The sequence below is a fragment of the Colias eurytheme genome, chromosome 3 (assembly GCF_061535395.1).
Source record: "Colias eurytheme isolate Ceu_HAF_F1 chromosome 3, ilColEury1 Martin Lab GWU primary, whole genome shotgun sequence".
Classification (NCBI taxonomy): Eukaryota; Metazoa; Arthropoda; class Insecta; order Lepidoptera; family Pieridae; genus Colias; species Colias eurytheme.
The window spans coordinates 4136894-4163764 of NC_142982.1; the positions used below are offsets into that span (position 1 = coordinate 4136894).

Sequence of the window (26871 nt, forward strand, 5' to 3'; positions counted from 1 at the left end):
AGCAGATTTACGTAAACGCATGGAAACTGTGACGTGGGAGACACATTGTCTGAGCTGCACAACAAAGCTATCTACTCATAAATCAAATATTATATAAACTTATCTTTACTGTTTAATAATTAACTACCATTAAGAGAGAATTAATTATGATAATACAATAATAGACGCGAACAGATCACTTTGTGAAGGCATTTATCATGTATTCTCTCAATAAACAATACAAGGTCTTTAGGTATTTTTATTCTGAAATTATACAATGCTTTTTTTTTCATATATATGTACTTGCTTTTCATTTGCTGCGGACAACCGCAGCTCACAATATACATGGCTCAGTTTCATTTACGGCCTACGTATTGTTTCACTGTTCTACAAATAGGGACGTATTGTTAGGGTTGAGAAATTAACTTAATACAAAAGAATAAAAAATACTGTTATCCATATTTGTATTTTATATAAATATGAAACGTTTTATTTAAAAGTGTAGGTCTTGTGTAGCTTATTAATTAAAAGTAAGTATGAATAACTTTTAATTTATCGGATAACAATTGCGTTGTAGATTAAGACATAGGTAAAACAACTTAAATACGATAAATGTAATAAACATAAATAGTTTTTCCTATTTAGATCACCAAAAATTGTCACCCCTGAAAGAGTATAGTAGTACAATATGGACGAGCGATGTCCTTTCACGCTTTTTGCTTCAGACAATGACAATTGTATTCGAATAACTCAACAGGCTCTAATGAGATGCTTTTAGTGTTGTTACATTGTGGTTCGAAAATATAGACTTATATTACTTTTCACTTCCTCACACTTTTGTAATCGGGGCGTTGTTTCGGCAAATTTTGAGTAAGCTGTATTTCCATTTTATATAGCCCTCGTATTAATTTGAATTGAACAGATAAATTTATTTAAAACAATTATTTTATACCTCTAGAACTTACAAAGCATCGACGAACTCTTTACGTTTAGGAAGTTCATAAACTCATTAATCATTCAAATTCAATCTCAAGTAAAATACAATAAAGTCACGATCTCTGAATGACAATTGGCTCGATCTCAGGTAGGTACTTACTGTTCTTTGTGCGTGGGTCACGAAGGTAAATTCAGCAAAAATGTCAGGCAGATTAACCTTATTTAGAGGGCGGCGACTTGACGTTTGATACGCTCGGTTCATAAACACAATAGAATGAATCATGTTTTTCTCACAATAAAAATTGAACACGCTGCCCGCAACCTTTACCGAATTTCACATAAAAATGATTTTACTGTTATCTATTCTGTGAGCGAACTTAAATTATTGAAAGTTCGAGTAATATAACCTGTTCGAGTTTTTATCAACTTGTAGTTTGAGTATTATTTTTTCAGATAAATCACAGACAAAACTCAATAATAACATAATATAAATATAAAGGACGCATTGATTAAATCAAATTAATTATTAATACAATAATATTATAAAAACGGAGCCTTTACAATTACTCATACACAAAAATAAGTTGACAGTGCCATCTATCGCCGAGTAGAAGCAATACTTACATGCGCGAAGGGCATCAAGAGATGGCGGTAGTGTCGCGGCAGTGCCTCCCTGCATTGACGCTAGGGCGGCGTAAGTGTCCTCACAAGATATATCAACATCTGTGTACTTTCTTCTCTTCTGAATGATGGCTTTCCACATATTGAATTTTGTTTTTTTATTCCTTTGTAGACTCATTACATTTCTTTTATTTCACTTTATACACAACTATGAATAATTGTATTGTGATCGTGATTATCATTGCCTTTAACGTTTTTGAAGTTGTTTAATTTTTATGCGAAATTTAAGGACGCGCTTTAAAAAGAGTTGTAAAATCTTAAAGCGCAAGTCGTATATTATGGACAGTTGTCAAGTAAGTCAAGGCGACGTTGATCGGACATAGGGGCACTGCCCCTTGCTATATCAGTACTTGCATCTACACACTACTCACATCAGGAGTCACTCAACAATAGTGTTAGAAATAATTTGTTCTATCTATTGATACAATTTTAAACCACGTTTTAATTTTGAGAATTATTTACACGTCAAAAATAATAATTTAAACCTATATTTTTAAATATACGGGCAAATGTATAATTTTTTACGTTTTCCCAAAAAGTAATAATTAACGAATTTTAGTTTCATAAATTTGCCGTTCATTACTTATTTCTGGTTATAATTTCAAAATTTCCTGGGAACGTTTCATAAACGTATAAAAAAAAACACAAATTAAAACTTTTATTGCGTGCTCTACGTACCTATGAACTATCCAAAATGTGTGTTTATATCAGTAATAACAACAACCAGTTACATTTATAGTCGTTGAGAAAATAAAATAAAAGAGTTCAAGCAACCCATATATAGCCGTGAAATTGGACACAAGTCACAACGGTCCGTGACACTTTTAAAAATAAATCACAGGTGCATTTGTGACTGTTATTACGGACTCTAAATATGTGATAACGCCTGACTTTATCGCCTGTTTATAAACCTGATGTAAGCCCTTAATATAATAACTACTTCAAAAGGACAACCATTTTTAATGATACGAAAAATATACTGGTTCTCTAGTAAAGATCTTTTAATGTAGATTATACCGTTACATTAAATTCAGTTAATTGATTCAATAACCTAGATCCTTGATCGAATTTCGATTTTTTTTTAATGACAAAAATGTATCTTATTAAACTATACGGTACTTTAATTCAAGAGACAGTAATGCTTATGCGTATATGCTCACAATTACGAACCATCAAATAGTCCAATGCATCAGAAACAAAGAAGGGTATTTAACACGGCATATTGTATAAGATTTCTCTAACTTTCTGTTATCTGCTCTTTAACTAGTTCTAATCACATTTCGCCATCCATTATCATATCAAGCAAACTAGCCACAAAGGCAATGCAATTGTCAATATTCTATTATAGATCGTGCAACGAGCCACTGTCAGTACAAGTAACTTGAAGAACGATTGAAAGACCCAGTTAAAAGGAAATGAATAGTCTCTCTGTGAGATAGTCCTATCGGCTATCAACCCGATGTACTGTCCAGATAAAAAGATGATCCTTGAATGATTTTATTTATTGGATAAGATGTAAAAACTGTTAGCAATTTTTTTGATGGTTCTTCAAAAAGCGAATTTAAATTTGTTTTCTGCAACCTGATAGCTATACCGTTAAGAATGTCTAAAAATGGATTGTCGATTGAATTTTATTGAACTCCATAAGAGTATTTAAGAACTTTAATAATGCAGTCATCATTTGATGATTGGGTTAAATATTTCAATTCTTATACAAGAACTTTTGTTTAACACTTAAATTTTTGAAAATCATTATCAATATTTTTTATTTATTTGCGAGTTTTTTTTTCTATTTCTTAAAGACAAATTGTTCCCTTAAATTAAGCACTTCTCACACAATCGCGAGAAAATCATAGTTGCAATTATTTTTATTTGTTTAATCTCAAAATGTAAGATAACGTCCGTGTGATTGCTATTGTTTTGCGTTACAATAATGTGAACTCGCTTATGAATTTTTTTTTAAGTTGCTCAAACAATTTTTCTTAATTAATTTCACATTAAGCTTTGTACTTTCACCAGACACTACGTTATGATACCACGGTCATTTAAAATAATTTTAAGGGCCTTAAAGCTTTATAAGAAACAAAATAAGCCTGGAATACCCTTGATAATGCATTGGTACATCAAAACAATAGCTTTACAAAAATTGCAACAAATTGTGTTATCTATAATATGGAGAGTCGTGAAGCTATCTTTACCAACAAAGGCTTCACGGTCATCTTTATCGATATCGATAATTGGTATCTATTGTTTGAAGAATTTCGTGCCATACCCAGCACACGCTGCCTTAACGGTCTCGAAAACAATCGCATAAATAATAATGATTCAACCGCCGTCTACCCGGTAGGTCACCTCCGGAAGCTTGTCATAACTATTATTAACATTACTGCCCGTCCACACTAAAGTACAGAAACTATTTGTTACGGAATTTCAATTGACTATTTCGGGTCGGTCGATTACGCCGGTGCGATGTTGCAAAATGCATGCGGGTCGAGAGAAATCTATTGAATGTCTATTTTTACTTTTACTATCAATGTATACAATGAATGGTTGAAAAATGAATGAGGATTGAAACGAACCTCTTTATTACCTAACATATTAACGATTGGCTCTATAATCTATGCAATATTAACATTGTCTCAACTCACAGATCACTGCAAAACACAAGTACACAGTGGCCTCTATATCGTATACCTCACTATTATTAATAAAACACAATCACCTTCCACACCTAATTTAAAACAAGGTATCGTAAATACGCGTTGATCTTTTGAAATCACGTTAAACATTACTCATCCTAATTTGCACGTGGGTCTAAGTACCACACCCACGTGGTACTATTCATCTTGTAGCTTGTATGAAGGTTCTCTGTTACGATTGCACGCAGCACGATTAACGTATTGGTTCTATTCTAACAATACAAAGAAGTCGAATGCACTAGTAGAAGCTTTTTTGTATGACATGCCAAATTGATATGCGTTGTAAGATTGTGGATGCATTGTTATCGATAGTTGGCAGAAATATAAATACTACTATTAGTATACAACTGATGAAAAATGATACTTTTCATGGATATTATTTGATAATTTCCTGAGATGTACGACGAAGGACAAAGGGCCGCATTACAGAACAATAACAGATATAAACTGTTGCAATTATAACATTGCATCTAGGGAACTCTAGTACATACATATACATGTACACATAATATGTTCATCATAAACTGTCAGAAGTTAGAAATACGTTACTTATTATGGGCTCTACATAATACCAGTTTAACAAAAAACATGTTTACTGATCCTCTAGGAAGTCACAATAGTTTGGTCAATCCAAGGTTAAAAAGTAATCACAAAGCATTGCTCATCAATAAAAAACACTTGCTACCGGTAGGTGGCGCGGTGCCAGGTCATTGTTTACATCATTACCAAAACTTTAATGGCATATTCCATAAACTATTAATAAGGCTTACACAGTTCATTGTGAATAGAAACCCAACACCGGACGAACGGATGCGCTACGTATTGACGCATTTACTTACATCATTTTCTTATATATATAACATTTTATCTGAGTCTTAGCACAGCATGTTTATAATAACCCAACATTATATTTTGTTATTTACGTAGAATGAAGACGTCGTCCTTGGTTAAAATTCGTTAAATTTTATAAATACAATCCGAATTGTTAAACACCACACCCATACATAAAACATTTTGCGTGATAAAACGTACAACATTGAATCGTTCATTTTGTATTGATAAAGAATTGGCTTTTTGTATTGACAACAAAGAAAACTAAATAATTTTTTACATTCGTCCAAAATTTTTAGATGATTGTCTTTGTTGGTATCAATTTACAAACGCTCTGCATCGACATGCAAAATGTAGGTACATTTCAAATTGAAATGTGCAAAGTATAAGGTTCCTAGAAGAAGTGATATTTAAATTTTGTCAACCGACGTCGCAATCTACATCTTTTTAAAACTTATAATCTTATTAACATACTCTTACTATATATAGGTATTATTTATATGTATTACGTATTAAGAATTATCTAACGACTCTACAGTATAAGTTTTCTGAGCACGTCGTAACATATAATGGGCATTAAATAAGTACATATAGGTCATATGGGATGTGAAGACCTTGTATAACACATGATATGTATTACAATAAGCGGGACAAACAAAAAACCATTATAACGATCCTTATCGTACCTATGGTACTTATAAACGCAAATCAAACACATTCAAATTTGTTTACTTTATGAAGTTACAATAGACTCCCATGAAGTACAATAGATTACAATGAAAATACATATAAACATTGTTTTAAATCAATTGAAAGTTGTGCTACTGCAATATTTTGGGCAGTAGAAGAGAAAATATAGAAAAAACAACATATTTTAAATTATAAATGGATACAATAATAAAAATTACTATTTAGGTTTAAACGAAAGACAAAATCACGAAAAAATATAATTCAAAGACAAGTTCTGTTTGATGTTTCAAAACCAAGTTACGTTCCTTTCACTTAAAAAAAATGTTAATTTAAAAAGATTTCATTTCCCACAAACCACTATAGAGCAGCTTTTGTACTCTTTTCTATTTTTTAAGTTTTATTACCGACTGATTTTGAATAGAATTAGGTAACTTTAAATAATATAATCTACGCCAAAATTAATTTCTGATAAGATCTATTTTATGGGTGTGATGATTATTGTGATAATATTTTTAAGTTTGATTTCAAGGGCTTATTCCAATTATAAGGCTCGTATTTCACTGTGAAAATTAAATTATATCAATAATCAAATATCCACATCTACCGTTATCACCTTTTTAGCTTAACTCATCCCAAATGAATAAATCAATAACCACACAGCTTCGTCCGTATATTATTACTGTATAAGGAAGCTTGCAAGACGATACATAACACCAACACCGCTGTTATTGTCCAAGGTGACCTTGTGCTTTATCTGACTGCGGTCGCTTAGCATTATTAAATTAATTAACGTTGCAATGTAAATCTCAATGAGATAATTTAATTAGAATACGTCGCTTAATCAGACGCTTCATTAAAGACATTGAAGGTGTAATTACACTTTTGTAATCAATTGATGAGACATAGGTCATTTGTTTCTTTCTAACGTTTGATTCGATTTGAATAAGAATTACTTTATCAATTAGGAGATATTTTCCAGAATCGGATAGTATTTATAAATAATTTTTGATTTTAATTTTCTTTTTCATGTCACTCTTTTAATTATTTACAGGCATTTTCTATACATTTGTCAAAAACAAACCCCGCAATGTACACATTAAGGGCTTGGTCTAGTAGTGCAAACAAATGCATCCTGTCATCCTATATGTAAATAATACAAATGTACTAAGGGAAAGTTGCTCCACTTAATTTTTAAAAATTAAATCATTCGTATGCATAATTTAATATTCGTAATAAGTACCAAAAATGACAATTTGAAACAATTTTCGTGAAAATTACACCGGGTAATCACCTGGTGTAATTTTTTTTATCAGTACACAAAATTTGCGAATACTTTCTATTGATAATATCTTCAACTTCATGTTTATATAACTGATCAACTTTTACAAAGAAATTTGGACGACATATAAAAAAAATAAGCTTTCCATACAAAATGCATTACTCTATACAGTCACATACAGTCAGTCTTCGCGTCTTCTACAGATTTATTATACATATTATGTATAATATATAGATTTATATTGATAAACCTAATAAATCTTTTGCTAGCATTCTGATGCTTTATCGGTTGCACTGGATTTATCTCTTTTTTTTCAATCGCTTGAATGATATAGGATGGGTCCTTGATGGACATCGAATGCTGAAGTCTCGAATCAATCAATTCTGACAGTAGGCATTTTATGTAAAATCTTGATAATGGTCCATCATTTTATTTTGCCTAAACGTTACATACTTTTTTATATATTCTATTTTTAACGAATGATTCACTCCAGTCCAAACAGCAAATAAGCAGACTTCTGCTTCTGCAACGTTTAGTTGTCCCTGAATTTGGAAAAAATAGTCATGATTCTTATCTATGACAAAAGTGTTATTTTTTGCATTGTATTTCAAATATTAATTTTTTTTTAACCGCATCTTCCGCATTCATGTCTTTTGCCGGAATTAGACATTTAACTTCTACTAGTCCCATTTTCCCTTTTTGATATGGGAGTGTATAAAGTAAATTTTTTAGTTATTTCTCGTTATACTTTTAAAAAGTTATTATTGTCATTTTGCTCATTAGGTATAGTAATTTCGATATTAGTTTTAAGTTTTTTGATACCTGCAATAATAACGTCATAATCGCCTGCACATACTTATCGATTACACCCTGTATACAATCCACCATCCACATTCATAATGTTTTCCTGTCCTCCTCTCCTTTACGCTGTTCACCGATACATTTTAAATGAGTAAACCACTGAAGGATGTTTCATTGTGATCAGCAAATTTTCACCACTGTTGTCGATTATTTGTTTTTCATTTTTAATCAGCAATTGGGAATCATCAGTTTTGTTTTTTGCAGATTGGTGATGTACCCTAACAATACGTCGAAAAGGGAAAGCATCAACGAATTATCGTTTTCGTCCTCTTTTTTTATTCTTCGCGTCTCTGTTACTTGTGTTTATTTAGTTCTCAACACCCACTGAATTGTCTATGTTATTGTGATCTTCCATTACATCTGAGTTTTGATGATGTGATGATAATCCATTCGTTTTAATATTGGTACTTAGTTGGTGGACTAAACTAGAAATGGTGGACTAAATCTGTCAGCGCGTCTGTAAGATCAGAATATAAAACCAACATCCTGTATTTAAGTTACAAAATTAATAATCAAACAAAATGCCGCTACGTTGAAAATGACTAGAAGAAAAAATTAAAACACCTCGGATCAATTTTGGAGTAAACAAATCATTTTCCCCGTATGGGGATTTCCCCGGATGAACTTGGGAAGTTCAAGTTCTCAATACAAGTTTATATTATATTTCGTATTTCTCAAACGAAAAATAAACATTTTTGGAACTTCAAAAAAATTATATTATAAGAAAATTTATGAGCTTACTTTAGCTTTAAAGAAATATACATCCCTTTACTGACACCCCGTAAAATAAAGAAATTGTTGCCAATCACCTTTGCAATCTATTTGGTTTCATTAACTTTATGTTCGAAGATAATTTTTTTTCTAGTAGTTACACGCGTATTTTTTTCGTTTGTTTTCCATATCGAAATCAAATGTTTAAAAATACGAATATTTGCACAAAACTAAGATAAAAATAATCAATTAACAAAAATATTAAATTTAATGAAGTAGAGCAACTTTCACTTCGGTATGAAGGAAAATCGAGCGTAGAGCACACGTCAGAACGCTCCGGCCCAAGGAGCGCGCTGCGCGACTAAAGAAATTCGCTAGGATTTTTCCTAATTATTTTAAATATTTTTTTAATATTTAAAGAATTGTCAAAATTCAAAAAAAAATTTTTTTAAAGGATTAATACTCATTGGTCTTCAATCAACTCGAATAAATTAATGGAAAAAATAACTTTTAGCAGTATTTATCAATAGATTTTGTAAGGCAAAAAATGGGAAATTTAATGAATTTATAACGTTCTAATTAAGAATATCATAAGTTTTTCGGCAATTGCATTCAGCAGTTTTTAATAACGACTATATAAGGATAATAATGCGCTGATCAGATTGTGTAAATTGTAATCGGTTGCAACGTAGTGAGTGCACAAACTTAGCTCGAAATGTCTTTGAGGGAAAGAGACTTATCTTGAAGGCCTGATTAGGGTAACATAAAGTAACTTTATAAATGTGAAAAAATTCACGCGCATTGCGTATATAACACTAATTGATAAACAAGAAAAAAAAATTCAGTTTATCATTTCATTAGCCGGGAAAAAATTGTCAAATAACTTGTTGAAAACGCAATTTTGCTAGACTGCAGCCTTAAGCGACATAAGTACGAGACTGTCGTCTACATTTAAATCACTGCACTTATATAAACATGAATGACTTTAAATGCCCATTCAAGTATATAATGAACCTTTTGTGTTTATCCGAATCCATCGTTCTTTAATGGATTCAGGCACCCTAACGTACTAAAGGGGAATTTCCTAGGTCGCCCCTCAGGCGTTACGGATGATACCTAATGAATTCAGGGCTCCCCTTTGCCTCCAAACGGAGGGTAAAATGAGCTGAGCTTACAATTTACAGCCGCTACCCATCGCATCCGTCACCTCACCCTATTTAATTAGTGCACTGCATTACATAGGCAGAGACGAGAAAATTTTAATAAATCATCTTGGTATTTTTTATTAATTTTTATGTAGAATTTATCGGAAATTCAAGACTAGCTAAAGATAATTGTGGTATAATTCATGGAACATTTTCATATCTCTATAATTTATGAACGTAGAGATAGAACAAAAGTTGTTACTCTTTAGTTTACATAGGCAAATAGTTATAACTAAATCTGTTTAATATTAAATTAATTAATGGCTATTTTTGTATAAAACTATCTCTATCTTTGAAATATATGGCTTGAAATTAATGTCAATTACCAATTTAATTTCAAAAAGGCTTCAATTAAATATTCCGCAAGATAATGATAAAAATGAAACCTTAGAATGAAACCCACAAGCAACCAATTATAAGTTATACTTATAAAATACCAAATTCAATTTAGTTCTTAAAATTTCATCACAAACCGTACCTATCTATAGAGTACGCAAATTCCCAAGTTGACGCGAAAAGCTAAACAGCCCTCGCCCCCTGCACACCCTAACGACCATTAAGTTAACACGCCTCGTATATTTTATCAGATTTGTGTCTCTCTCTGGTGCATTTCCACTGCACAATATATGCAATGCAGACAAATTTTACAGGCATTAATTGCAACGAGCTAAACTGCGGCATTTCACACTATAATCGTACCGCAGTACATGGAATAAAATAAATAGCACATCCTGTATCATTTAAGTCAGTTTTTCTTTTCCATGAAACATACCAACCAAGAAAGTGGAACTCGCATAGTACAAGGGCATGAGATGAAAACAGGAAAAGAAAACGACGGCAAGACGTCGCATTGGATCCAAAAATAACAAATCAGTCAAAGACGAATATTTGATTCCATTTAAATTTATTCCACGGTAGAGTTACAAGGAATTTAATACATATTTTTCTAAGCTGAAATTTCGCATTGCGCGAAGGTCACTAGAAATACGAGACCGATTTAAATTATATTTTTGTGTTAGAACGCTATTTTTTGCAAACAGTAAATGCATTTTAAGTAGGCTTTGCGTTGTATAATAATACAATCCTTTATTTTTATTACTTTTACGATTTGAATCTCTGCTCTATCTTCAATAGTTATCAACATAAATATTAAACAATAATTGTCAATGCCACAAGAAATTTTATATCTTAACCAATAATCACTCGAAAACGTTCAAGAATCGTTTAAATGCTTCATTACAAAAACAATGTTTAAACTTTAAACATTTACATTCTAACATGTGCTAACGATTTTTTCAGTGTCAATCATGTTCGATCAATTAATTGGCTTCTATTATGTCACTCGAACGAGGTGCACATGTCATACTGAATTAATGTCATACATCGACAAACTCAATTACGCAATCTATTGGAAAACGATCTCAATTACCATAATTCTCATCAAATTCTCATACATATTGCGGCCGCAAATCAACTTTCGCCAGTTTCTCTCAGGTGATCTTATCTTGATATATTTGACCCCGTGTGTCGTCTTTACTATTAATTCGATTATGTAAATGGAATTCCATTTCTTTTCATGTTCATTCGTTACTTCATCGTGCATAATATAGTCGTAACTCTTAAGCATCTGTTTAAATATGTAAACAAAGATCGAACCTACAAAATTTATAAAGTTGAATTAATATGCTTTCTGAAACACCGTCATATCTGTTTCTGATTAGGTAAGAGTAATTCATCATAACGCTAAATATATATTTATAGGTATACTATTTCTACATATAATTAGTATAGTATGTACATAATATATTATATTATCTGTGGTATAACTTTAAGAAGTTATTAATATAAGTGAGGGAATTCCTAACAAAATCTAAAATTGATTTTCCTTGGTAAATACTGAAGACATTAAATATAGAATTCAAACAATCGTTTATGATTCACTGAAAAATCCAATCTATAAGGAAATTTTACTACTCAAATACTAAGTGCTTACATAGAGAGACTAAGTACAATGAACAGAGTAAAGAAAATTTTGTAGGTAAGTATGTAAATAGTTATAGAGGCTTGACGGAATATGGGCGATGCGTAAACAGCTGCATTCTAAGATCCATCTTTGGAGAGAACAGAAAGTTAACAATCGTTTCGCGTGATCGCACCGCGTAGCGCCCATACCGTCCATCGGTTCACATTATGTTCGGAACAAATTGATACATTATACATTGCATCACCAATCACAGGAAATGTGTATAACAGTATCTCCAAAACAATAGCTTGCCTTCGAAACGGCTTAGAGCACGGCATTTTATGCAATGGTCAAAGATCCTATTGCATAACTAATGTGCGAAATTGCTGGTACAGTTTTATACGCGAAAACGAACGTAGATAACGGATTTACATATCCCGTAAGCTGGAGTGCCCTAATTTTAGATCATGAGTATGTATATGTTTTTGTTTTGTTTTAATATCCAAGAATATAACTTTAGAATTTGTTTTAAATAATAATAAAGCAAGGTCATATATTGAATATTGTTTAGAAATAAATAAAAAACTAGTTTTATAAATAAATAAATTACCATCCTTACTTATTAACCTAATTTCAACTAACAAAATCAAATGAAAAATTAGTCATTTTCTTGTAAATTCATTTAAAATGAACGCATAGTGCATTCGCGCGCCATCAACGCCTACTTACATTATGATATCAAACGGATGTTATGATGAAAGGTGCTATTTTGAGCGCGAATTGTTCACTAATTGTACACAATGTGTTAGCATAGTAACACTTTTTACTATGGTGTTAGTGGTCTAAAAGTATTCTCTTGTAACGTGGGCAGAGAGCCGTGAAGTCCCCAAGTGATTGTCCAGGGAATGAGGGAACGATCTTATTACATGTAAATTGTCTGGCCTGACGTAACAAAATGTACGTTTAAGGTTTTACAATTCTTACCACAGAATTCTTACTTAGTTATTAATTTATTAGTCGGAAAAATAAATTTTGATTTCTAATTAACTTAAACGAAAAAGCTCTACCTAATAATGAAGTATTGAAAAATAAATTATAAATTGGATTATCTCAATTTTCCAATTCATAAAATTTTTCTTCTTGTAGGTACATAAACCTCGTTAACTGTCACACCGACGAAATAAAATCGATTTCGCGCAAAATAAAACAAAAACTTCAGCATTAACCTTAAAATCGCTTGTAAACAATCTTGACTTCGATTTTATCGCTTGATTAATCTTTTTACCAGCAGTATTAATGAGTTTTTTCTTCAAATCCGTGTCTAAATGGAAATTAAATAGCTCCGGGTTGCAGCATCATAGCCTGGTTGCAACTCAGCTGTGACCAACTTTTGCTATCTAAAGCATACAATATGCGGTTATCTTTGAATATTTCTAAATGTACTGGCGACAAACGATAATGTTTAGTAAAAAAGTTAAAAATTCGGGTATGAATGTAAAATTGAGATGATGATTGCGGGTTTCCCGAAACGAAGTTCGTTAAATTTTAAATAATTAATTAATATTGATAGTTGTAGAAGTACTTAATCTGTTAATAATAAATTTAATGAAGATAAGATTCATGAGTAATATTTAATTAGCTATTAATCGTTAATTGTTTTCTAATATAAACGTAACTTAGACGGTGCGTGTCGTATCAAAATAAATAATTTATAAAAAGTATTTCTCAACTTATTACAACAATTCATATTATTCAATTGAAATAATTCGCAATAATAATTGTATATAATATAATAAGTAATTACCGCGTGCATTCGAGTATACTCATCTAAAGCACATTGCTTTTTACAGTAATTTGCTTTGAAGGAGTTAATATGCATACCGCTATTTAATATCCAGTGTAATTTTGATGCGAAATAAAATAATCCCGTTAAAGCTTTTTGTTTACATGTAACCAGAAAAGCTTGCACTACAAACAGCTGATATCACGATCACAACACACCTACACTTGCACCTCGCAATTGTCACGCACCTCGTAACACTTTTAGGAAAAGCAACGTGTGCGCAAACAATCTAACTAAACATCGATTAGATCCCGATTCCGAATACTCCGATTTAAAATCGATGTGTGGCGAGTCGGAAGCGACGTAACGCACTGACTCTGCGCCGCTCGCATCGCGACTGGCGGAGAAATGCAGGGGCGTCAAATGTTTAATTGCATGTTATTTTCCGCTTATTAACAATTAACATTCAGATCGTGTTGTTAATGTGAACACGACGTCTATTATGTTCGGTAGTGCGTCTTAACTGGCGCTGATATCTTCATTGATAAAACTACGCGTGGTGTCCTCTTGTATCTATTTAATAGATATTTAATGCTAACGTCGAGAAAACGCAAAGATAATATTTTGTATAAATAATAATTTCCGCTGTGTACGCTCACTTTTACTTTACGTCATACATTAATAATGTACTATGTTCGAAGACAAATATTAATACCGATAGCTTAATGGCATTAGAGTTAATAAGATACACGCAGTAATTGAATATTGACTGCGTTAAGCAATACCGATATAATATTTTGAATAAGAAGATAAGTTAAATTCAAAACTAAAATATACTATCACGATCGCTAAGCTATAGCTTCGTTGCATTAAAAATGTATGAGTACGTAGCAACCCTATCGGAACATTAGTAAAGACAATGGACAGTAGAGCCGGCAGCGGCGCGTACGGACTACGGACCATACGTATCGTATGCACTACATGAATATTGAAAACGCTGACTCAGTCTATTTAGCCCTCCGTGATCTGTTGCGGATTGCTGACACGATATAATCTGAACGTTTTTTTTACGTAACGTAAAAATTTATAAAATAAAAAAGGAATACTCAAAGCAGCTTCTGCTTTCTCTGGGTAACAATTCAATTCAAAGTTAACTACGTGAAATCGTGGAATACAGAATACCGAGATACGAAATTAAAAAATATCTATACTAAATAATACAATATCAATTTAGGACGAATCAACTAGAGCGTGATTTATTATGTTCAACAAGGATCATCCATTCCATTCTGTCCCAATTCATTACTTGATTGCATTCGCTCTAATTAAATTTAACTCCAGGAGAAAAAATGTAAAATCCAACGAGGGTCTCATTAAATGTAGGTATTCCCGCATTCAACTAAAAATGTAGTACAAAATTCGTAAAACTTTTAAACACAAACTGGGTAACCGAGCGTTAACGTATAGGGGCAAGAAAGTTCAATAGCGCTGGTCGTGGCAAGTACACTCCTTTAAAGGCAACCTACGACCATGTCAAGTACGTAACTGAGTAAAGAAACTCTTGACATTTTTAATATTGATTAATCGAGAATTTTCTTATTGCATAACGAGGCGAAAAAATTGCCTTGGACGGCGCGCTATGAATTTTAACTTGCAGTTTGGGTGACTTTTGGGTTTGGTTCTTGTGTTGAAATCGATGACTTTCTGATATAGAGATTAATCTTTATGTTTCTACATGTTTTCTATATTGTGTTCTGTTTGTTGCTAAAACAATTAAATCCTATCTAGAACCTAGTCGTACATGTGAACTTTATTTCACATGATTATGATCTAAAACCTGTTCAAAAAGAGACCTAACATTCTAAGTAGTTTAAGAAATTAGAAGTTTTGAGTAAGAGCTTACTCATTGTTTTAGTCATAAAAACTACAATACTGGGTTATGCGTTATTGCGGCTGGTTTAGTTTCTATCAACTCTACAAAGAAAACAATTAAACCAGAACACTGATGTTATTGTTTCCCATTCCTAATTAATTGTTTGAATTTTCTTCCTTATTTTGTACTAGCTGTTGCCCGCGACTTCGTCCGCGATTCGTTCGTTTTTCGTCATTCGTCGTTTAAAAAAAATACGTGACACTTTATTTTTGAATGTTCTTAATTGTCTCTTATAAAATTTAACTACATTAAAATTGAATACTCTGATAAGAAAATCTTAAAATCATCGAAAATCATAGACATCGAATATCTGAGGAAAACATGAATGAATGTGATTTAAATTCTACATTTCTTAGTAATTAAAATAATAATCTATTAAATGTAGATTAACAGTTTGAGCGCACCATTATAGAATATGTACCTAAGTAATAAATTACGTAAGTTTACATAGTAACTTTACTAAAAACACGATGACTTTCTTTCGCGCTCGGTACCACAAACTAAACATGTTTGTGGTACGTGGCCCGCGTCACTTTACCCCCCACGAGTTCCCCTCCGTTGCTATGCGAAAATACATTCGTCGCCCTACTGTAGGAAAAATTGTAATACTGCGGCCTGGGCGCTATAACACGCTCAGGGAATTACTGAGTGCTGATAGACTTCCGTCTATCGGCATTTATACCAATTTTATATTAATATCACCATCTTGAGGAAAAGCTTCTAATGTCGATTTAAAACGCATATATACGGATTAACCTGATGAATTAACATGTTCTAAAATTGTGAAATGAGTTCAGTTTTAAATTCGAGAAATATTGATTTCTTGTATTCGATTATTCGTCGTAGTCGAATACAAAATATATTTAAAGAAACTTAGGTTGGCCTTCAGGCAAAAGGGATCCTATCAAATGATAAACTTGACCTTGTATCTTAAAAGTAAGAATGAAAGGAGCATCTGATTATTGTTGAGCACCAAAGGATCATTTAAAACGCAATACTATAAGAGCTAATATTGTCTAAGAACTGTTTAGATTGCACATGTTCCTCTAAAACTTAAAAGTAGTGATTTCAAAGGTTCCGGCGTATCTTCAAACGAAAGCCGACTCCTTACTCCACTTTAAAGCATTACAAAAAGAACATACTACGTTAATATCGCCTATACAGAAGATGATCTGTAATCAATTGTGAGGTTATAAGCAAACCTACTTTTATATTATTTTGTCGGACCACACCACCGAATTTGTAGATTGATCTTCTATGTTTACCTCTAAGTCATTAAGACTATGTCGAAATCTGTCTGCAATAAGACGGGCCTCTCGCTATTCGTCCGTTTAAAGAGACCAATAGTTTCAATTCTTAATCTTTCATTAAACAAACTTATTAATCGTTCTTGTCTCAAATAATGGTAATATTCGCGTCCCTACTCTAGTCATTGCTTATGCTCATGTTCATCTTCGAGAGATCGAATAATATTATGGTGCACCCTATTATTTGTCAAACGGTCTTCATATTGAGTAAAAGTTTCAGAATTCTCGAGATAAAATATGACGATCGTGATCAGCTGTGAGACGTAATTCCCTCTCAGTGAGGGTTTCGGTCTCACGGGATAGTACAATATGCCATTTGCGATCAGCTGTGAGACGTTATATATACCCTCAGTGAAGGTTTCGGTCTCACAGGATAGTACATGCCGTTCGCGGTCAGCTGTGAGCCGCAATTCTCGTTGTGAAGCGGTTTCAGGTTCGGCATAACACATGTTGTTTTCGGTCAATAGTAAGCCTCTTATCTCTAACGATCCTTGAGAACTCTTATTTCTCATTTTCTTAACTTTGCTCGAATTTCGATATATAAAGATTTTTTAGGTGGCACTGATGCGGGTGAATAAAAATTAAAACGGACTAAGAGTGTTATAATCTCAATCATCATCATCAATACATATAATAAAATTGTGGAAAAGTGATGTCTGTACAATTAAAATATGTAGAAAAAAATTAGCAGGTGTTATTATTATCGAGAAATCGAGAGAAACCATTTTTTTCTCTTAAAAGCTCCCCTCCTCCCACTTCCCGAACTCCGATTGTTTTGATTGTTGATTTATTTTTCCTTAGATTTTTATCATATCCTTTTCTAATGGGTTTCATCCTACTGCGATTTTTTTTTGTTTCAAAAATTATCTACCCTGGTGTATAGGTAAATTTTCCACATAAAATGTCCTTTAAATTATGTCGTATTATATTTTTAACCCCCGACGCAAAAAGACTGGTGTTATGTGTTTGACCGCTATGTATTTCTGTGTGTGTGTGTGTGTCTGTCTATGGCACCGTAGCTGGCTAACAGGTAAACCGAATTAGATGCGATTTTTTTTGTTAGGCAGAATATTTTCCGACGCTGGTTCTTAGATAAAGTGTATCAAAATTGGTTCATCCACTTATTATACCTACATAGGGGTAAAAGTGGGAATGAAAAAAATGAAAGTTATAATTTATTTTTAAAGATCGTCGGGAAGTTTATGAAATTATTTATTCCTTTTTCTATACACTTTTCTTCGTCTAAACGGTTTAGTTACGTGCTCTCTCTCTCTTCAGCCTTTAGTTACGTGCGTGAGACAGGAAAGATCTAATTTGGATTTGTTTCTGGATTTGATAAAAACTGAGTATCGATTAAGCTGATCAGTGGCTACTGGCTACACCATAGATTATTAAAAACATCCGTTTAAGAAAGGAAGGAAATAGAATTTGCTCCTCTCCCCCCCCTGGTTCCTAAAAAATAATATGACATAATTTAAAAGAAATTTTACGTAGAATTAGTTAGGCATTACTTTTTTGATTTTCGATATTATATACTAATCATAATTTTTAATTACAATATGTAGTAACTATTTGGTATAGGTTAGGCATTTCATTTCTTGATTTTCTTTAATAATTTGGTACGTAAGTTTTTTAGCTCAGTTTAGTAAGAAATTTTAATAACAATTCTTTTAATTATTTATGGTAGTACAACAGTACAGTATGGTTGTACGTATTTACTCAATAATTGTATGTTAAGTAGTAATTCAGCATGGGCGTAGCCACGGTGGGGCTGGGTGGGGCGCTTACCCTGGCTTTGATCTGGTAGGTACTAATTGTGAAGGGGAGTGGGCGTGGGCGTGGGATTGGGACTGAACGTGGCATATGGCGTGGGAGTGCGAGTGGGCGCGGGAGTGGGAGCATGAAAATAAAAATGATTTTTTATTGTTGCCCCACCCTGAGCCCATGGTCATAGGTCCCATAGTCACTATTCCACGCGAACGAAGTCGCGGGGACAGCTAGTAGACAAATATAATCAGAAAGCTTTGAACTCCTAAGCTCAACCATAAAAGATAGACATTTATGATGTCGGGAGATATTTTTTATATAATATGGAGAACATTTCTTTCATACTTGATTTCTGTGTAGCTTTAACCATTAAGATACACGCATTAAGAACGCACACGCGACGAAAGCTTAAAAATGGAGTTGCTGCTCTGCTCACGAATATGAAAAATAATTGTACCAAGTTTCGTTTAAATCCGTCGAGTAGTTTTTGTTTCTATAACGGTTATACAGACAGACAGACGGACAAACATTTTTGACGTCGATGTCGATCTCTAATCACCTCGTGATAGTTATTTAGGAAATATATTTCATGTGCAGAATTGACCTCTACAGATTTAATATAAGTAGGTATACATATATTTAGATTCCAATTTCCATGTAACGTTAAATTCGACTATATAATAACTAACAGACAACGCAGGTTACTCTCGTTTCCGTAAGTTGAGGCGGCTACATATTCGGTCCTAATAACATGGCTTTTTGTGAACGAAACGACAGCGCGGTTTAATTCGATGGCAACACCATCAGAAAAAAGGAAATATTTTTAACGTTGAAAAAATATTATGATTTACACTATTAATACTATTTTAACATTAACACAAAATATAAGACTGTGAGTGTGTAAAAATAAATCCAGCTAGTTTCACATCACACTTATGTTTATAATTAGGTATACGACATGAAAATATATTAATTACCAAGCAATAATCATACAGATAAATACTGAACAAAAGTATTAACAGTCAAAGTATATTTTTACTAACAACATGTAAATGATGAAGGAATAATAATTATCAACGAACTAACCTTTTTGTATTAGAGTCCCGCCTCGTGATCGAATTATTAAAACACGAAGATGTAACCAATGAACACAATCAATATTAGATTAACTGTAATGGTGTCTAGTTTGACTTAAAATAATATACATCTACCCTCACTTTTAAAAATGTAGTATATTCACACGAATTATAAGCGCACCTTATAGGGAAGGGAAGATTTATTATGGGTTAAAGAGTTAAATAAATAACTAACATAATTATATTTAAATTATTAATTTTTAACATTGTGTTCTACTGAACACTACTGTGTTAACATGTAAATTGATTTGATTTTTACGAAATCTCATAGATGGCGCTGAATCAAATTTGTCTTTATAGTACTAAGATTCATTAAACAGTTTCTCTGCCCAAATTACGTAAATGACGTAGTTTTTATAGTGTAAAGCTAGATAATAGCATGGCTTACTCAAAAACAACATTTAAACATGAGTCTTTAGATTGTACGCTGTCGTAGTACACGGAATACGTAAGAAAAGTAAAGGTTCACAGCTCCTCCCCCGGAGGTGATAGCATGATAATATGTTTAAAAAAACCTCACACGACCTGTTAGTAATATTCATGCAAAATTTGAAGTCAATCTATGCAGTACTTTTCGAGATTAGCTCGGACAAACATACAGACAAACAGACAAACAGACAAACAGACAAACAGACAAAAATTCTAAAAACTATATTTTTGGCTTCTATATCGATTATAGATCATGGATTATGTATTCTTTTAAAAAAATATTCAATGTACAGTTTTGACTTTCCTACGATTTTATTATATGTATAGATTGAACTGTTCTGTGACTACAGATACTTATCCTTACGAACTCTATTCCATAAGCATTATGAGAATATCGTTTATTTTAACTCGTATCTACAGTGAAACTATATTACTCCAATAAAGTATAAAAAATAGGTAACCTTTAAATTTGAAATAAAAATTAAATTAACTCGGATACGTCCTTTGATCGGAAAAACATCAGTCGTATAGAATTTCTAATATAACGGATATTTGGACGACTGACCTCCAGTCGCCATATCAGTAACAATAGTAGCCAAATATTCGTATGACAATATTTCCTAACCACATAATAAATTAGTATTCAGGTCAGAGAGCTTTGTTCGCTGGAACGCGTAAGCCAACACCTTAGTCTGACTGTTTGCGTCAATGTGACAATGGTATTCCCGGAAAATTATTGGTAATGAATACCTACCCCACAAAATAATTAAGTAATGAAAAATATGACTTGAAAAAATATCGCGCTTTTCCGCGAACCCTTCAAATAAAACATATTTCAATCGATGTTGATAAACGAACCAAACAACTCTAATAAAACATGTAAATTCGAAACCATAACTTCTTCATTACAAGATCTTACAAAGTGCACCCAGACAAATTTCAACATACCAAAGCTCTCAATGAACCACAAAAATATAAACGCATTGAGGACGACAAAAACTTGCACCGTACTAAATTAGAAATGCCTATTCCTCGCTTCGCCGGTAACGTCTTCTATTTCCGAGACGCTAATCGATCCTCTGTGACTGCACTGACCAAGGGGATAAGAGACACGGATAGCGTAAAAAATCGTCATTTAAAATCTTGGCTTTTTATACTCATTACTTGAATTCAACCATTAGAACTGCTTTGACAGCTAAAACATTTTGCACGCCTCATAAGCGAAGCGTTGAGGTGGGTACTACTGTCACTTCGCGCAAAACATCTGATTTTTCAAACTTAAAATGTCTTTATGTATCATACATTGCACTTGTAAGATAATACATACACACACATATTAAGAAAAAACACTATTTTTAACGTTCATGATATTTTTGATGTCATTTTTGTTATTTAAACTAGTTAAAAAACAGTTTAAAAAAGTTCTGTCTTGGACGTCCGTGTGTCTGTATGTGCGGCTCCTTTTTTTTTAAATACGTTTGTTACAGCCTTGCACCTACAAAGAAAACGTTATGAAAATTGTTAAAAGAAATATGCATGCATCTAATCAGCACACACTGGTCAAAACAAAAGCCAGACAGCACACATTGTTAACATTTTCGTCATCTTTTTGGCACACGGTCCACGTTTCACTTGATTGTTCTACGTTTTTACAGCAGAAATTATCCATTAAACTCAGCTCAGCTCAGGAAAGTGAAAAAGAAATGGTTTAACTCTTTACGCCTGTGTAACATTGTTTGTAGTGAACTGTAGAAGGGAGCGATGTCAATTAAAAACGAACTTGTACTAATTGTCCGTTTTAGCCGGACGGAAAACATAATACATGAATGGACTTTAATGCATTGTGTACTGAAGCGAAACTGTAAGCCAGTACAGCTTGTAGTGATATACCTGCTTAGTTTCATGTATTTGTGTCCGCTTGATTAAGGATAATATGTAATTAACAAAAGTAAAAAAAAAACTTGTTTGGTAAACCGGGGCGAAGCCGGGGTAAACAGTTAGGCTTTTATAATTTAAAGTTGTATACGTAGTATATTATTATTAGTCTGTGATTTAACACGTTCGCTGCGGCACAGATATATCTGTACTTTCCATTACTGCGTTACGGGTCGTTTTAAACCTTGTCCTATACCAGAGATTGTGGCGGCACGAGGCATTTTAAACCCCACCGCCCGTAGGGGACCAAAATCCTTTTTTTGGCGCCAAATAAGACAAAGTGTGCGGCTTTTGTCGTGATTATTATTAACAATGAGTTCATTAACCTAAATCTACCGCCGCCCGTGGTTAGATTAGTTAGTTTAGATTCTATGGGTAAAATAAAATGTGGGGTCTGATGTACCCCATACCGCACTGAACAATAGCAGTTTTTCATATAATTTAGTGATGGGAAAAGAAATATCGATTTTATTTAACTGTATTTATTTATCAAACTTATGGATGATTTTTATTAAAACAGGCCAAACCAGAATATTGTTTGCAACCAGTGCATTCTGTGAGAATTTCCTTTACTTTTTTTGTCGGCCTCACGACTTGTTAAGAAGATGCGGAGTTTTTCGTAACATCCTACACATCTCCTCTTCTTTGATCCCTTTAAGAGATGATGTGCCTTGTTTGTTGGCTTGTTGACTTGGGCAAGAGTTAAATTTTGATGAGCCATACACCAATTGCCGGGTGTTTTGGATTTGCCGCTAGTTGATTCAATGAACAAACACACTAATAGTAATCATGATTATCAACCTATTTGAAGAAAGTTACTCAACATGTCACATTCACGTTTCTATTAACGATATTTATTATAACGAGTAGTTTGAAAATTAGGTACCTGTATCCACATTCAAGTCCTTCTTTGTAAAAGCTTCAATAAGTTGTTCCACAAATAGTCTCGAATGCGTTGCACAACACTAACCGCGTGAAGCTAGCTTAGGGTGCGGTACGAGGTGCGCGGTGGTACGAGGTGTTCGCAACCTCGTTCCGCACTGTGTAAGAATTTTTATTTGTTCAGTGCGGCACGAGGTCTAAGAAACCCGGTATTAAGGTCGGTATACCATTGAACTAGGAATCAATAGCACATCTCAGATATATAGATATCACTTTCCTACACTGAACCAGATGGAAGTTATGCCTCCCGCACGACAGAGAAGTTTAAATTTTTTCCTACCGCTATAACGACGAGACACGGACAGGGTGTTTCAAGCCCTGTTTCGCAGCGAACGTGTTAAAGTAAAGCTTGTAATAAAAATATTGTTCAGCAATGTGTATAATACACGATAAAGTTTATCATATTTTTTCGCTTATTCTTTGTAGGCCATTGACTACAAACAAACAAAGTGCAGTCAACAAAAAAGTATAACATCAAAGCAAAACATTAAAACAGAACATAAAATTTATTCATCTGTAGAAAGAGAGCTATTTAATTATTTATTAAAATTCAACGCAAACGATGTGTTAAATATACAACATATACTTTTATAGTACTAGCATCTTTTCACTATTTGATAACAACAGCAAGCATCATTAAAGTAATTATGTTATATCATCACATGTTATTTTGTTTGATAACTTATTGAAGTCTTATCATGGAAATGGAGATTGTGTTAAGCGCCATCTAGTGGAGACTAGTAATATACGCAAAACATATTTATCAGTGACATCTAGCGGCAAATAGAAAGTATTAAAAATGCCAGCGTCATCTATGGACGATAAAATACATTAATATAAAATCTTTACATATTCAGGTAGCACTACTCGACGATAGATGGCGTTGTACTAAAACTTTTGTCTTGCGTTTTTTATCTTATAATATTATTTACTTGCCTTGAACTGGAAGCGCTCTCAATGATACAGCATCGTCTTCCACTTCGTCCTCTGCTTCTTCTTCTGTGATGGACGGCGGTGCGGCCCAACAACGAAGTCTAACCCCCGGGTTACCGGCTTGAGGCCCGCCATCTATCCGTACTCGCGGTAAACTCCGTGTCGTATATTCACCGTTGTTATTGGAAGCCTGAAAACAAAAAAGTAATTATTATAAAATAATTATAATAATTATTACTTAAGATTTTTATGAAAATAACATACGGTAGGGCTAGAATTACATTTTATGATTTTAGAATTCTGCACACCTTAATTTAGGCGTGCTGAAAATCGTCTTGTGGTATTATTTAATGAACTTTTCATTGTTAAACATATTTTGGGTAGAATATTTATCTTTATTTTTATATCTAAGTTTGTTACGCTTTGCATCATGCAAAAATTAATAGGTACCTATAAGTACCTACCTACTCGTGACAATTAAAAATACACGTATAATTCTAGTTCAGATTATTTAAAAGCCAAAAAAAATTTTTTCATACAAAAATATCGTGAATGAAACACAAAATGCGTTCTCTAATGATACATATTACGAAACTAAAACCATATTAGGTACTTATTACCATTAGTACGGAAATTACCAATTTCTAACTCATCTCGAACAGCCTTCACCTGGCAATGATAATTGCTCTTATGGAATCCAGAACATGCAACCTTTACGATAAAGTCCATTATAAAAACAATAGAAATAACATACCTGAAGTGTGACAAAAGCTATACAATTACTCGCATCACGATTTATTATGAAACATTACATATGTTATCCAATATAAATGTTATGTGTATATCGTGGTAGTGCTTAAATGACTCAACTGTAATTATTGAGGATTTTTAAATATTTTCTATTGAGACAGCTTTGAATATTCTTACTATCGTTCATGTAATTGATATGAATACTTGCATAAATCTGAATTTTTAATGAATTTTAATAATAGGCTGCGAATTTTTAGAAGATTATCAATGTCTGTTTTTGTTTTTTTTTAATAAATGACACAATATATTTTGCGAAGGAGAAAAGGGGAAGAAAATTTTATCTTAGACTTATTTCAGTTCCCACGTCCTTTGAAAACCTTTCCATTATGGCCAGAATTATTTCAATCGCAATGCTTGAGTTATTAGCTCTATCATATCAGAGATTAAGTATTTAAGCTGGTCTTAGACTTATATAAATGATGTTTCCTTGCGATATGATCGCAATTGAGTAATTTGACTGAATGCTTGTGTTTATCGCCCTTAAGTGTTTTGACTATAAATAAAAATGTTAGCACCGTAAATGTTACTCGTATTAACCAGAAGTTGGGTTAATTTTCAGATCAAACGTATGTACCTATCCATAGCGTATATCAGTTTGTGAGGTGTCATTAAACTCCTCTTAAATATGACATTGATTATAGCAAAATGATATAAATAATACAAAATGTATAAATGCAATTGTGATCATTCAATATTGCTTTTTATCTGGTTTAAACACTATCTATCTCTTTGTAAGATAAAAATAGAAACACCATTACCGCCATGGCACACAGGCTATTAACTGCGCACAATAAACCACAACAATTGTGTCCACAATTTGGCTGTAAATTCCTAATTCATCATAACACGGTCATGATTCATATAATTTTTAAAACACAATTCAGTCATGCGAGCCTGCAATAAAAACACTTTTACATGTTACATGTATGACCGCATCGGACAATTTACAATGACCTAATTGTATCTTCAAACTAGTGGGAACAGACAAACAAACATGCAGACACTGTCCACTAATAGAAAGCGATAAATATAGAGAAAGCCATGAACAGAATGCACTCCGATTCCCTTTTATGTTATTACATGCTATATTATGGATCGTTCCCTTTTATTTTAAACGGACATTATCTTTTTTGTTCTGCGTTAAAACAGAACACGACCATAAAACGCAATTATACTTATAAGTTTATTCATGGCTTACTCGGTTAGTTCATATAGTGTATGCATTATATGAGGAAGTAATATAAACTGAAATGACATTTATTCTATTTTAAATTCAGACGCAGTTTTATTACTTGAAATATTTTAGTCTTATGTTTAGTAAATAAAACTACTTCATATTTGAATATATATCAAACCTTTAGACCTACCTCTACCACTCTCTTTCATATCTATTCGATATTTCATTTTTTATTTAGGATACATTAAAAAGATTGAATCGCGGCGATGAAAATCATATTCTCTTTAACGAAAAATCTAGATTCAAAATTAAATTGAAAAGTTATCAATGAATTGCAGATTGATGCATCCGAACACTTGATATAAAAGTTATAGTAAGTAAAATATTTGTAGTATGTAGTATAGAAAGAATATTCTGCAAGATTTTTAAAACTACATAGCAAAAGAGGACATTACATTATGCATTTCTCTAATCGGTCCTTAACGCAATAAGAAGTTAGCAGACGGTGCCACAACAATGGATATTACTCGTATCATATATCCGAGTGATGTCAGCACAATATTTGGTCCACATTGAGGTCAGGACGCTTAATTGCTACAATATGGTAAAGTCTGTTATCCTAATTATTCCCGTGTGTTATAAATAACCGCGATACAATTAGCGCTGAGAAAAGTGGAGCAACAAAACCGTTTAAACAAAAAGTAACGTAACTTTTATATTTCATCGTAGAATAATATTATATAGCAATGAACACGCTAAACTTTACATTTAACATTATAGGTAGAAGCAAATTTTAAGCTTTATTCACAACTATTAAATATAATATTCAGTCTAACTTATCGATTTTTTTTCACTATTTACCACTTAAACAATTTCTAGACAGA

At 32.7% G+C, this 26871-nt stretch overlaps 1 protein-coding gene across 13 annotated transcripts in view; it reads right to left on the reverse strand.

Annotated features, from left to right (window-relative positions):
• The window catches only part of raskol (Ras GTPase-activating protein raskol), a 131650-nt gene that overhangs the window by 53786 nt on the left and 50993 nt on the right, over positions 1-26871 (reverse strand). For 12 of the 13 annotated variants that reach the window (XM_090119471.1, XM_090119470.1, XM_090119468.1 and 9 more), the window contains exon 4: positions 24004-24190. In XM_090119471.1, the coding sequence (XP_089975597.1) occupies positions 24004-24190 (187 nt within the window). Of the gene's footprint in view, positions 1-1539; positions 1694-24003; positions 24191-26871 lie in introns of those variants that run through there. The other variant, XM_090119476.1, reaches the window with a different exon arrangement.